The sequence below is a fragment of the Nomia melanderi genome, chromosome 4 (genome assembly GCF_051020985.1).
Source record: "Nomia melanderi isolate GNS246 chromosome 4, iyNomMela1, whole genome shotgun sequence".
NCBI classification, from domain to species: Eukaryota; Metazoa; Arthropoda; class Insecta; order Hymenoptera; family Halictidae; genus Nomia; species Nomia melanderi.
Window position 1 is genome coordinate 5,473,970 of NC_135002.1, and position 14,324 is coordinate 5,488,293.

General features: G+C 39.3%; 3 protein-coding genes across 12 annotated transcripts in view; 1 reads left to right on the forward strand and 2 right to left on the reverse strand.

Annotated features, from left to right (window-relative positions):
• Positions 1 to 2,144, forward strand: part of IP3K2 (Inositol 1,4,5-triphosphate kinase 2) — a 29,177-nt gene extending 27,033 nt beyond the window's left edge. For all 7 annotated transcript variants that reach the window (XM_076366748.1, XM_076366756.1, XM_076366754.1 and 4 more), the window contains 2 exons: positions 317 to 529; positions 1,081 to 2,144. In XM_076366748.1, coding sequence (XP_076222863.1) covers positions 317 to 529; positions 1,081 to 1,413 — 546 coding nt within the window. In that variant the 3' untranslated portion in view covers positions 1,414 to 2,144. The remainder of the gene's footprint in view (positions 1 to 316; positions 530 to 1,080) is intronic.
• NFRKB (nuclear factor related to kappaB binding protein) lies at positions 1,495 to 8,806 on the reverse strand. Its single transcript, XM_031994331.2, has 15 exons — positions 8,658 to 8,806; positions 8,028 to 8,276; positions 7,720 to 7,952; positions 7,383 to 7,648; positions 6,896 to 7,248; positions 6,466 to 6,800; positions 6,142 to 6,387; positions 5,838 to 6,071; positions 5,544 to 5,765; positions 5,073 to 5,458; positions 4,636 to 4,956; positions 4,365 to 4,557; positions 3,490 to 4,285; positions 3,084 to 3,416; positions 1,495 to 2,831 (listed from the first exon to the last, which is right to left on the reverse strand). The coding sequence occupies exons 1-15, from the start codon at positions 8,661 to 8,663 to the stop codon at positions 2,391 to 2,393; spliced, it is 4,614 nt and encodes a 1,537-aa protein (XP_031850191.1). The 5' UTR covers positions 8,664 to 8,806; the 3' UTR covers positions 1,495 to 2,390.
• Positions 8,807 to 9,404: 598 nt separating this feature from the next.
• On the reverse strand, positions 9,405 to 14,100 carry LOC116435114 (uncharacterized). 4 transcript variants are annotated; one of them, XM_031994333.2, is made up of 12 exons: positions 13,850 to 14,100; positions 13,282 to 13,506; positions 12,966 to 13,218; positions 12,744 to 12,882; positions 12,501 to 12,670; positions 12,054 to 12,428; positions 11,823 to 11,979; positions 11,430 to 11,737; positions 11,261 to 11,362; positions 11,075 to 11,188; positions 10,675 to 10,995; positions 9,405 to 10,588 (listed from the first exon to the last, which is right to left on the reverse strand). In XM_031994333.2, exons 2-12 carry the CDS (start codon positions 13,495 to 13,497, stop codon positions 9,981 to 9,983), a joined length of 2,763 nt encoding a protein of 920 aa, XP_031850193.2. In that variant the 5' UTR covers positions 13,498 to 13,506; positions 13,850 to 14,100; the 3' UTR covers positions 9,405 to 9,980. The 4 variants fall into 4 exon arrangements, with proteins under 4 accessions (XP_031850193.2, XP_031850195.2, XP_031850194.2 ...); XM_031994335.2 differs by having other exon boundaries at positions 12,108 to 12,428; positions 13,282 to 13,532; XM_031994334.2 differs by having other exon boundaries at positions 11,075 to 11,155; positions 13,282 to 13,532.
• Positions 14,101 to 14,324: the final 224 nt, after the last annotated feature.

The window sequence follows — 14,324 nt, forward strand, 5'->3', positions numbered from 1 at the left end:
AAGGTCAATATTCTTCATAACTATCTACTATCTTTCCAGTATCTCATACATAACAGAATTCGGTTCGTTCGTTACGTCACCAAGAAAATTATGTTTAAGTTTATATAAATAATGGCAGCTAAAGTGTCATGGTCCCTTAGTGTTGCTGTTTTGAACGGGTCACATTGGTTACAACCGTCTGTTTTGAGCGAAATTTGAACATTATAAACTAGAATTAAAAGGTGTTAACCATGTATGGAGCAGTGCGGCGGTCAAAGTGTTAAGATAGATAGATAAGGGCTTTACCAGATGTATCCTAATAAGAGTTTATCCTCAGTTAAGGAAAGACATGTATGAGAAGATGGTGCAAGTGGATCCGACCGCACCGAGCGCAGAGGAACGTCGCGTGCAGGGTGTCACTAAACCGAGGTACATGGTCTGGCGTGAAACTATATCTAGCACGGCGACGCTTGGCTTTCGCGTAGAAGGCATTAAGCTTGCGCACGGCAGCTCGTCCAAGGACTTTAAAACAACCAGGACTCGGGAACAGGTTTGTTAATTGCCTGGCTAATTGACTCGGTCGTCTGTAAATTACGAACAAATGAGGTTACACTTGAGATATGAAACAAGAAAAAGTATTCGGTCCCCGATACTCACAGGGGGAGAGAGAGAAAGAGAGAAAGTCCATACCAAATTTTTTCGCCGTCTCCCCTCTTGGCCAGTTACACTGTTGACATTGAACAAGTAGATCCAATCCTTTCACAGTGCATTAAATTGACGAAAAATATTTATTATTTTTTTTGTTTCTATAGTCACGTTATTCCGTCTCTTGATATCAATTCCATCGACAATCCTATCCATTAAAATTTCATTTATATCAGAGCTCTCGTTGCATACAGTAAAGTAGAAAGTGAAATCGTTTATTTCGCTGCGCATAAGAGATCAAAAGTATTCGGAATGTAATCTATAAAGCTACATACAATTCTATACGTGTCTTGTTCAAGTCTCTCCGGAGTAACGCCGCGAATTCCGGCGATCTACGCGTGTCCGTTCAGGGCTACGTTCCGAGAGGATTAATTGAAACGCAATTATGATTTGCAGGTAACGGAAGCGTTGAGGCGTTTCGTCGAGGGCTATCCGCACGCGGTGACCAAGTATATTCAGCGGCTGACGGCGATCAGGGCGACGTTAAAAGCGTCGCCGTTCTTCGCGTCGCACGAGGTCGTCGGGTCCAGCTTGTTGTTCGTTCACGACGCGAAGAACGCCGGTATCTGGATGATCGACTTCGCGAAAACGTTACCGCTACCGCCGCACCTGCCTCGGATTCGCCACGACGCGGAGTGGCAGGTCGGAAACCACGAAGACGGTTACCTGATAGGTGTGAATAATCTGATAGACATATTCCAAGATATACGAAATTCCGAGCAGACATAGCTATTGTCGTACAACGTGCTTAACGAATGCACAGAAAAATATAGATAAAAAGTATTTGCACGCTTAATTTATTCGTAAGAACTTTGTGTAAAACATGGTACATCAATATCACCTAGATTTTTTTTTTGTTTTTTTTTAACCACTTTAACACTATCGATAAGAACTATACAGTCTGTTAAGCTTCCCGTTATAGTGAAGTTCCGAAGTAACGAGATACTTTTTCTTGTACATAATGGAGTACTAAAGAAAAAAAGGCTAGGTTGTATTAATGCGCTATTTCTTTGTGTAACGTTATTGCGAAAAAATTGAGTGTACAAACTACTTTGTTCACCCGCTGTATATACTTCCATACGCGTCGCTTGTTCTAACGATAAGTATTGTACATATATAGATATTTCACAGTTAGGACGTTCACTGGTAATTCTCGCGAGAAACGGACCAAAGACGCGGCGGCCCTCGCTGCCTAGGTATTCATGTAATAACGTAGACCGCAGAGAGAACCCTTTGTAAAAATAATTTAATCGTCTACGGTAATTACGTAAGATTTATTTATACGTTACATACAACGCCGCAGAATCTTCTTGATACAAGAGAGAAAGTGTGTGGGACTGAGTGTACGCGTGTGTGTTTGCGTGTGTAAGATAGAGAACGGAAAGTGTTTTTGTATTTAAAAATCGTTCCATGCATTTGTAAATAATCCAACACTTAATAGAAAAGAAGGTCAATGACTCCGTGTGTGTACTTATTTCGCTGGCTTACTACTATATTAATCGCGCGTGTCGTCTTATTATGATCCCGAGATTATTTTCTTTATTGTAAGCGGTACGCACGAAACGGCAGAAAAGTTGCCTGTGTTTATACTGCTTTTTACATGGGAATCGTGCTCCAGCATACCTTGAAGTTCCAAAACTACCCCGCAGGATTAAACTAAACAAAGAACATGTAATGAAAACAAGAAAGAACCGGTATCAATTCTGTCAGGGTGCATTGTAAGGACTATTCCTCGGTTGCTGTTGAGTCTGTATGGTCTGTTGCTGTTGATTGCCCGTAGACTGGGTCGACGTTATCGTTGTCGGAGCTATCACTCGTGCATAAACCGCGGCGCCGGTGGTTTTCAGACCCGCCGGCGTTGGTATCACCTTCAGACCGTGCAACGTTTTGATGTTGAGCAACTGGCTCGGCAGAATGATCGGTTGTTGTTGCGTTTGCTGCTGCGACGACTGTTGCTTGCCAAGTACCACGCTGCCGCTGCTGTTCACGCCGACACCGACGTTTTTGTTACCGCTGGCTAAGACGATCGGTTTTCCGGCCAGCTGAGCCGTAACCATTCGTACCGTTTGAGCTTGCTGAGGCTGGGATTGTTGCGTACTCACGATGATCTTCGATTGTCCCGATGACGTTTGCGCTTGCGAGACAACCTGGGAGTTTCCATGAGATTAGTATTAGAAGTGAATCACAATACAACGAACTTAAAAACTTGGTAACTTTTCTCTAGATTATGGGTCTACAATAGATTATCTCTTAAATACATATATTTCAATGTATGCCAGAAAGAATAAATATCATCAAGAACAACATTTTAGAATCGATTATATACGTTTGTTTTAGTACGTTGCATTCATTGCTGAACTGAAGAAGAGTAAAACATCAATTGAAAGTGAATGTCGCACCTGATATTGTGTCATAACTTGCTTCCCCTGTCTGTTGAGTTGATTGGCGTGGCTAGTAGTGGTTGCCAATTTTAAACCTTTCTGAGCGAGAAGACTCTCCACGGAGATCAGTTGACCACCACCAGAACTCGTCAACACTTTGGCCAGTATTTTCTGTTGTTGCTGCTGTTGCTGTTGCTGTTGTTGATGCGGCGATTGCTGAATTTGCACAGCAATCGGCTTACCACCGATTTGTGCTATTATACGTTGCATGCCAGATGTTTGTAACGATTGTTGTTGGTTGGTTACCACTCGCTGTTGAATTTGTGGTTGTTGCTGTTGTTGTTGCTGTTGCTGAAATACGATGAATATTTTGATTGTGAGATGAGAATTGTAACACAGAATCATTTTTCACAATTTGACGTACCTTCAACTGTTGTTGCTGCAACTGTTGTGGTTGGTTTCCAGATGGTGATGATTGTTTGATAAATATCGTTTGACCTTGAAGACCATGACCCGTAAGAAGTGATTTTATTTGACCCGAACTGACCAACTTGATCTGAGAGGCCAATAGAGTCTTTCCAGGTAATACATGTTGTTGCTGTGATTGCTGTTGCTTTATGTTAGCAGTCTGTAAAATGCTCTTTCCACCTTGGCTTGTTACTATAGTTTGCGCTTGTTGTTGTTGCTGTGACTGTTGCTGCTGCTGTTGTTGTTGTTGACTTTGTACTTTAGCAGAAGGGAATATAGTTGTCAAATTGGTGTTCACGTTGGTTGGATTGCTAGAGGCGGTACTAGCTGCAACCGATTGGGCAGAGTGCAATACAGAGTGTCCGGATAGTCGAATGGTCTGCAGACCTGCAGAAGTGGACACTTGAATCTGGTGATGAGGGAAATGTTGCTGATTCGACTGCAGTAAACTCTGAGCGCTTGTCTTGACAACAGCCACCGGTTTTCCTCCAATGTTGGCCACTTTCTTTGCCGGAGCTGTCGTGGTAATCAATGGTTTCACTTCGTTAGGTGTAATTTCTTTTTCCACGGTAACAGTGCTCATCGAAGCAGAAGAACTGGGAAGAGTCGTAACAGGAACTGGCGGTCCTGTAGCACTGATAACGGCTGGAGTGGTAGCGCTCATTGTCGTCGTTACATTTGTAGCGACAGCTTGTTCGGTTGAAACGGAGTGGTCACTGGCCACTTTTTCTTCGATTTTCTTTTGTTCTTTCCTGTAACAATGATACCACTTAAGAATGTTCTTTGCTGTTCTAAATTTTTGATTTGAAAAAGAGGAACTATAAAACTCACCTGGATATAACTGGCTGTGCGGTAGTTGTGGTTTTTCTTTCCTTTTTAGGTGTAGACTCTTTGTTGTTGCTTGGAGATTGCTCCTTATTGATATTAGAAGGCTTTATGACAGCAGGCAGCGCTTTATTCCTTGACATACTGCCTACATTCTTCTTATTTTTAGCGACTCCTTGCAATTGTTGATGGTACATTTCTACAAATATATGACGCTATTTATTTTACTGAGACCAGTATAAAATGACGATCAATGACGGTTCGGGTAAATACAAACCAAATTCTGATTCGGATCGCGCTCGATGAAGATACAGCCATTCTTTACGTCGTGGATAGTACCGTACACACGGATCTGTTTCATAGTGCAACCGATCCAAAGCACCGGACACAACAGAATGCAAGTATCCTTCTTTATCGTCGCTATCCGTTTGCTCTCTGATATATTGTGAATCCTTTAGCAACTGACAAATATCGGCTCGAGTGCCTTCACCGTTAGGCAGTCTAGCAGTGGCGTCTCTGACCAATGCCAGAATGGTCACGAAATTCGGACGGTCGGCTACCAATAATGAATGTCCTCGAGCCTTGGTCAACCCTGAAGCTATGAGAAAATTAAAACAACGATCACTATGCCATTATGTCATTCTTTACAATTGCTTTAAAAACCAGAACCAACAGTGAAGTTTTAAACTCATTAGGTTTTATGGGCGAACGCACCGACATTGTGTTGATAAATGCCTTTAACGGGGCCCACAACGGATGCGTAACCGTGCATTCTATACGTGAAAGATTTATGGGGCGCAGCGTAACGCATACGCTCTTGTCTTCTGAACTCTTCTCGTTCATCCGCCGTGGATGCTCGCACTTTCCATTCCGTAGGCCACAGGGCTCGAGGCGGTTCCCATTCAGCGACAGTGTTAATGGATCCCCCATCAACGCTGACTGATTCTATCGCAGGACTATTGGCTCTAACATTTACGGTTGCATTTCCATTCCCGGAACTACTGTTAATATTATTGCAGGTCAGCTGAGATATTTGAGACTGTTGCTTTACAGCTACCACAAGGCCATTACTAGAACTCGACGGTGGACCTAACGAATCTCTGAAAGAATGATTTTAATTAAACCCATTGCTCGCAGGATAATTCAGGAATCATGAAAAAAAAACAAATGTTTCTGTAAACTGACTTGTGCATCAAGAATTTCGCACACAACTCCGAAAGACGCGAATCTGAATCTCGGCCAGCACCGATCCACGCGTAAACTCCATTTCCTTTATTTTCTAAATATGGAACAAGCTCTGGTTCTCGTTCCTGGCGGTCGCCCAATTCTTGGGAGTAAGTATATTCTCCAGCAAGAAAACCTAACACTAATGGAACCAATGCAGTCCAAGATGACGCCATTGAATACCTGCGTCAGCAATAATCAGAAGTTAAGAGCAATGTTTAAGTAGGAACTGGCGTGTCCATTGATGATACCAACCAATCATTCAACGGAGAAATAGGATTTCCCTGCCACTGCATCACAGCATCTTTCATTTCATCGGTGCTCATTCTGTACTCGCCTTTCGAGGTGAAAGCGTCTCTTAGAAGCGAAAAGAAACAAGCGTGCGTTTCTTGCATCAATTCTGCTCCGCTGTTAATATCAATAGTTTCGTCGTTTGTGGAAACGTTCAATTCTTTGTCTGGTATCGATATAACGCCTTCGTCCTCGCATCTGAAACAATATTGCAATTGAATGTATGAATTGTAACGTTCTAGCCAAACGTAAAAAATAAAACACATACTTCACGTCGTCTAATATGTCGATTCCATCATCGAGTTGGATCGGTATTTGCATCATGTCGATACTATCTAAATCCAGTTCCTTTTTATCATTCTCTTCGTCCTCTTCTGCCTCAGGCGGAATATCTTCGTTCATTCCGCTGCTTAGCTCTGTTTTAATCTCGTCGTACTCAATGTCCTCTACTTCTTTCTTGATTTCAGGCGTAGACATTACAGATGACTTACTACCTTTCGGTGTAGTCGGACTTCTACGAAAATTAAATTTTCAGTACCTAACCAAGACCTTTAAATCTACAAATTAGTTGTATAAAATATAATGAAAGTACAATTTCTTTTTAGCCATTTGATGTACTTCGTATCCATCCATAGGTTCCGTCTTGATCGGCGTCAACATTCTGTGATCCATGTCCAACGCCCCAGAATGCCTGTTGTCGTCCGTTGTATGCGAATAATCACTGTTATCACTCTCATGTTTTATGGAATTCGAATTGATTAATCTTGGCGCGGGCGGGCAAAGGGACGATTGTTCCAACTTTATTCGTTTTTTTGCAGGTGTGATACGCATAGATGGTCCAATGGACAGTTTGTGCTTTTGGCCAATTTGTGCTCTTTGAGTTAGATCTGCCAGAGCAATACCCTGAGTATTTAATTCCGGATGAATCTGAAATCATATTTTTTAATTAATAAACACCAAACGTACAACATCGTTAGATCAAAGTAATACAAACTGTGGAAAGAAATAATTATTTTACGCACATCGCGACGTGCTCTTCGTTTCTTATGTTCGAGCAGCAGTTCGCGGTACATCTCCTCTGTCTGTTCCCGGATAAAGAACGATCTGTTCATGGGGAAATCGGCCCGTTGCAGCGTGGAGAAAACAGGCCGAATCGTCTCGTCGTCGTGGTTCATTTGCAAGCCCCGGATAGAGAAACCCTGCGAACCCAGGAGAGAACGCCTCTTCTTTTTCTGCTTGGCCCCAGTATGCTGATAGTACGGATAGTTCTCCTCATTCTCGGACGTGGTGTCGGCTGCAAGCTTGGCGCTTACTCCGAGCTCGGTCCTCAGCGCATTCAGTTCCTCCAAATAGCGCAGTTGCGTTTTTTCTTCAACTGTCGGTGCATTGCTTGTTAGTATTGTCCCTCGGAAGTTACTACATAGTTCTCTGCCAAACGGCTGGAGTGTGGGGGAAGTATAAACAGCCAGAAAATTTTTAACAATCGTTCACAGCAATAACCTGACTTACCCATAGCAGGCTTCGGTTTTCTCCAATGGATTTTCGATATCGTCCTCTGGGCCGGTTGACAAAAACCTTGTTTGTACGCGTTTGACAATAAACTCTCCCTGGACTTGAGTAACTGACTGGCGAGCTCGTAGGATCGTTTCCGTTCTTCAAACAACAATCGCCTTTGCTGAGCTTTACGAACTAGGCTGCATATCCTCTTGATGTCCGGTCGGTAATGCCCGGCAGACAGGTGATTGTGAAACGCTTCTAATGGCGCTACACCAAATCTAAAATAAATGTAAATACGTTCAGATGTTCAGCTCGCAAAATTTATTTTAAGCAGCTTATTTTAACTTACCTTTGATTCTCATTATCGAATAGCATTCGTAGAGTCCTTTCTGTTTCTAGTTCTGTATCACAATCTTTTGGAAACACGGGTAGCAGATTGCAGAGTGTCTCCCTTTGATTTTCTGTGAGACATTCGTTCCATATATAAGAATAATCCAAGAACTCTTTAAAAATTGCAGAATGTTCACAGAGATCTTGTGGTAGTTTCACTTTGGCATTCGCAACAACGCAAGTCTCCCACTTCTAGAAATGAAGTCTCTCTTACATAAATGAAATTTATGTACATTTATCTCTAAATGAAAAAATTATGATTTCTACCAATGTATCTGGACTCTCCGCTTTGATAGAATACTCTGTATTCTCATTTTCGTCTTCTTCATCTTCCCCAGAGCTATGACTCTCGCTACCACTGGAACCATGTTCCTCTCCACTTTCATCTCCACTGTCACTAGACGTACTACTCCCACTAATGCTACTACTACTGCTATTGCTTCTAGAACCATGAGAAGAAGCATCATCTTCATCTTCTTCTGCTCCACTCTCACCTCCAGCTGAGCACTCGTCGACCTATAAGCATAATATAAACATTGACCAGATCGGTTGTTGACTTTGAGTTACACGTACATTACATATTACTGTCATTAAAAATAATTAATGCTACATTGTAGATCATAAAAAGGTATCAGGTGGTGAAAAAAAAAAGGAGCAAATGCATAGTAAACACGAGTCCATATAAATAATTCATGAGCACGTTTCAAAAGTTTCACAGGCGATAATCTGATTAATCAATTATAATACCGACTGGAATTACGAACATCATAGAAACAAGAGTGAACATGATTGTTTTTTTTGGAGTAACATGTCACAGGGTATACATTACGCGTTCCTAGCGGACAGTGTTATCGATCACGCAGTCGTGTAATTTCGAAATAATTAATCGCGACCAACCTCCATTCTTTTCAGTTTCTCTGCGCTTGTTCTCCCCTTCTCTATGAGTTCTGCTATTCAGATGAAAACACCGAATTTCTGCAGTTAACGATAATTTCCGAAACAGAGAAATCAAGTGCCGTGGAGTGATTTCGTGGCGTTTTTTCGATCCGTGAAATCCTTGTCTCGTATCGAGCGAATATTAAGTAATCTCACTGTTAGCCGTTTGACCTGTCACTGCTACTGCACTCCTACTCTTCCGACAAATTTTAGTCATGGCGTGGAATACAGCAAACAGAACCACGGTGTTTGTATATGAAGGATCTCGAGAGCGCGCACCTTCTTCGCCGGTTTATAGCCGCGGTCGTTCAATGGCGGAGATTTTAGGGCCAGTTCAAACGCAACTCGACGAAATGATCAATAATGCTGTTAAAATTGAAAAACAGAAAGGCATAACGTATGTTTCGCACATCGATATACGCGTGCATTTAACGAATTCATCATTTTATTTAAAAAGTAAAACCGAATGTTCTTCAAATTGTACACAAGTTTTTCTAGTGACATTCGCTCGACGTGTCGTGCACGTTGGTACGACTGAAAGAGAGCGAAATCCGATTTGAACGTTGACAATTGACGAGCTGCGGTCAATGGAATTTTTTAAATCGACATTTAAGGAAAAACTGACTCATAGGATGAACGAGGTTGTTGCATTGGTAAATGCAGAATTTTTTATTTGCAAAAAAGTGTCTTAACAATCAATACATGAAAATTATAACAGCAAAATATATTATTCATGAACTAAAGTCACCTGTATAAAATTTCAGAAAGACTTGTTTTAGCTTTGGATAACCTATGTTTGGCGATGATGAAGTTGTACAGTATGGAACAATCTACTGAATATGATTATACAGGCAATTCACTTATTGCTTCTATCTAGTTCACTATTACTACCTAACTACTAAAGTATGTTGGTTTGTACTATTGCCCTTAAAGTACTTACAATACGCTTTCGAATGCTGAATATCAAGCTTTTTAATTTATGATATTATTATTTCGAGAATACTAATATTCTAATTAATGTTATGTATCAAAATAATTTTGCGTTGAAACTCGTATGAATATATGTGTTACACATATGTATATTTTTAAGTACTACTGATATCAGTCGTTTAGATAATACTGCTAGTAAAGACTTTCAGTCTTATGATAACTTGGTTTATTGTTATATACCGATGTGTATATTAACGTAAAAGGAACTAACTGAATGAAGATTATGAGCGAAGAATGGAAATACTTTTTTTACGCGATCTTATCAAAATATAATGTACCTTATGTAAAATATATTCACAGATTGGAACATACTTGCATAGTCATACATTCTGGGGTTTGATTATTCTGATTAATGTTCTGTGTTAATCCGTTACAACCAGCATCCGCAGTAACTGGTAACACTGGTGCATATTGCATGTAATGCGGTTGTCCAGCAACTGCATACCAATGTTCTTGCATGTTCTGAGGTGGTATACTATATGGGGCTGGTTGAGGACATATGTATGGGGGGCACATGCCAGAATAAGCTTGTGTGTAATCTATTCCCTGGCATAGATGTGGCGAGAATGGTTGCACATTGCTGTTGTCGGGTATATCAGAATGCGGTAGGCAAGGTATTGGGAAGAATCCTGGATTCGGTGCATAATAAGGATTCGCGAATGCTTCTGCCTCATTAGCATAATATGGCATACCAGAATATACGCCTTGTTGCATGTAAGACGTTTGATACGAGTTCACCGCAGCAGTTGCAGAACCGTGTACCTGATAAGGAACTACTCTTGATGGTTGAACACTTGCGCTATCACCCTTCATCTCTGGCGATTTTGAAGATTTCGAATTTGAACCACAATGTGGGTACTGGTTACTTGATTGCGTAAATTGCGAAGCGGTACGATATCGACCTGAAGAGCAAACAGTATGTTTGTTAAGTTACAGTTAATATGAAATGTTCCATTTACAGAGACTGTTAAAAGCTTCTACTACGTACCGTCTGAACTTTTCTTAAATCGTGGACCCAAACTATTCCTATTTAAACGGGATGAGTCTCTGTTAACTGATTCTTGATCTTTCACTTTCTCACGTGGCGAATACGACACATCTTTTCTGTTGTCCGTCTTCGGTGGTTCCGCCCTTTGAATTTGCATATCTTTGGCACGATTCACGCATTTCTCCCCGCTTTCTTGAGAGAACGATTGACTGCTGTTCTCGTTCTGGTCGATATTATTTTCTTGTTTCCCTTGTGTCAATGTGCAATGTTGCATCACACCATTCGAAATGTTCGTAACTTCGTCCTCGCTTTGCGGCATATCTTTACAACAGATACATTCCCGATTATAGAGTGTAATGCTGCATGCATTGTGTTTACATAAATCCAGAAGTTAACGTACCTTGGTACCATTGCTCAAAATCGGCCGACTGTTCATTGGTCAAATAATTCCAATTGTTGCTCCCGCGAAAACATTCTAATCCTAAGTTATAAAAAAATCTCAAAGTAAATGGATCTATAAGGAAAAAATATAATATGTAAACAGAATAATTATGTTGTATGTATACAAAATGATTTTTACTTATACCTGATAATGGTAAATCGCTACCGTTTACATCGACACTTTTTTGAACCGAGCAATTAATGGAACGCAACATATTGTCCACTTGAGTCACAGAAACAGGTTCCCCTAAGAATTTATCAATTACTGAAAAAATAATTTTAATCAATCAAGTGATTAATTTTTCATTACATACCAGAATACGAGGGGTAGTAATTTTCATTTTGCGTTCTTTGGTTCGAGTACGAGTTAAATCCGGTATTATTGTCAGAGTTCATCACGTTATCAGGTTTAGAATTTTGTATTGAATGCTTTTCAGCATTCTTTTTTCCGAATGAATTTTTTTCTTTGTGTCCTTTAGCGTTTTCTGGTTTGGTAACATCCACTCCTAAAGACTGAGTATTATCAAGATTCATTCTTGAAGGAAACATTTCAGTAGAAGTAGAATAATTTGTATATTTTTCCATTCCATAGTTTTCGTATGCTTGTGTATGTTCTATTTTTCTATATTAGAAGGAAAATTTGTTACTTAATATATTATATCATTAGTCCAGATATACATTTCATGTAACATGAAAGAAACACTTACAAACTTCCTTCTTTCCAATCATTATTTTTATTAACTTCATTACTGCAATTGTTATTATTTCCATTTTTGTCAATATTACCTGGTGAAATATTTCCATTTGAAATTGACTGTTTGACTTTTCGCGAGGTTCCACTGTATGGCTTTTTCCATTTCTGATCTAATAACATGTGAAATAAGCTTTTACAAATAAGTGTATGTTTTGATTGTCTACGTATTTTTTTAATTACTAACTTGTATCTAAAAGTACATTTCTTTTGCATACTGGTAGCCAATTGTTTTGTTTACTTTTTTTTAAGGGTAGTGGCTTAAGAGCAAGATATGGCACTACTTTCTTCTCCCCCAATTCTTCGATGAAAACTAATACAGGGCCCTGATTTTTACTCATTTCTTGAATATGACCGTAAAGAAATATAGGATCTTGTTTGTCTTTTTTTTGTAATGCTTTTGTGTCATTGCAGTTAACATCATTTTCAAGCGAAGACACACAGATATTATTATTGTTAGCTTTGTCAATGTCTTCTTCATTAAAATTCATTTGAACTAAACATTTACCGCCAACTTGTAATTCATTACTGTTGTGTCTTGTCCACCCTGCATTTTTTACTTCTAAATGATTTAAATTACTGTTATCATCTTGAATACACTAATGCAATTGTAATATAGACAGAGCTATGTTACCTCTCCTAATTTCATGCCATATATCAAAGTCAGTATTACGATAAATATTAGGGTCAAGGGCTTTTGCGACTCTATAAGGAAACGGTGGTATATTTTTTACAATGCCCTGTGCATCATCCACCTCATCATTTCCATTGTCAGCTTTATTGTATATTTCTGCAGTCAATTGACTAAACAGGGATAAAGTAGCTTTATGGTATTTTCCTGTTTGGTTATTAATGATTCAAGTATTAAAAAACTTACTCTCGTAGTTCTAGATTGCCTTTAAGAAAAAATTTGTCATGTCTGAAAGTAGCAGTTCTATCATGTAACATTTTATGAACTGTTGATTCTATGTTGGCCATGTTAAAGACATCCTTATAAAGTATTTGATAAACAATAGCTGTAAATCAACATGTAGATTATAATATGATTGTGATTATTTTGATGATTCAATGAAAAGGACTAAACAAGTATGGTTCTTACATTGGCAATAGGCAGCCGATGCAACAAAATCTTGTGTGTATATACTTTCATACTGTTTTTGCGGGGTATGGCACAAATAGATTGCATCTTTAAAACCATTGTTAGTAACATTACGTTGAATTTGCTTCTGGCCATTAAATATAACAAATTCCCTTTTGTACAACAACGACATAGCTTGAATTTCGTTCATACCACCCCATTCAGTAAAACATGCCATTTGTTCTAGGTAATCTTCAAATGGAATCACTATATTCTAAAAAAAATAATTTTTTAATGCAAAAACGTAATTAACTGGGAAATAAATATATCAGTCTACCTCAAAAAACGATTGTTTCAATTCTCTCATAAATTCCACACATTCTTTCCTGACCCTGAGATGGTAATGTTGCGTCGTGTAAATTTGTTCACTGACTGCTCTAAACAAACAAGTTGGATCTCTAGGTGCATGTTTTCTAAAATATCCTTTAGTCTGCAGCCATTCGTCGACGGGTTCTTGTGCACGTTTCGACGGCTTTCTGGGAGATATTTCCATCTTATTGCACTGAAGCATCCGAGAAAAAACTCTGGCTTTGAATTCATTCGCCGATTAAATAAAATCAAGATTACTGAAAATTATTTCTAGCTATTTGTTTATTAAAGTTTAATAATCCTAAGTAATAGACGAACTTTTTCCGTCCCTTTCTCGTGGCAAGTACGTGAAACCATGAATGTAAACATTCAAACATCATAAAATCCCAATTAACATTCTTAAATAGATTTGATAACAATTAGGGACACGCGAATAACACGGAAGGACATTACTGTTCGTCTTCAATCGTGAATTGCTAATTTGAAAATAAACAACAAAAAATAAGGTTTAGTTTGATAAAAATATATATTTGTACCTGTTTAGAGAGGAACTAACGATATATTGTTCGAAGTTCGTTCGAGCAAAGATCGTCAATCGTAACGTTTTAAAATAAACAATTTAACTGTTACTTCGCACCTGTGATAGGCAGCATGGCTACCAAAGGACTAGCAACAAGTCCTTTCTCACGAGGTTGCTATTAGAATCAATTTCCTCAAGACTATTGGACGAAAACGACTCGTCGACCAATCATAAGTCGTCATTCCGTCACTTTCTGACTTGGTTTCCATTGGAAAAGGACATTACCGTCGTCAGCTAATAATGCCCTGACTGACAATTTTGTCTTTGTTTGAACTTCGCGCGCCAGTTCAAACGAAACTCATACTCTAAGCACTTGGAGAAAGTGGGCGTCATAAGAATCAGTAGCTTTCATCTGTTTTTTTTTTTACAAATTACTTTTTTATTCGTCATAATTTTTATCGGAATGACAATGCGATGTGTACGAAATATTA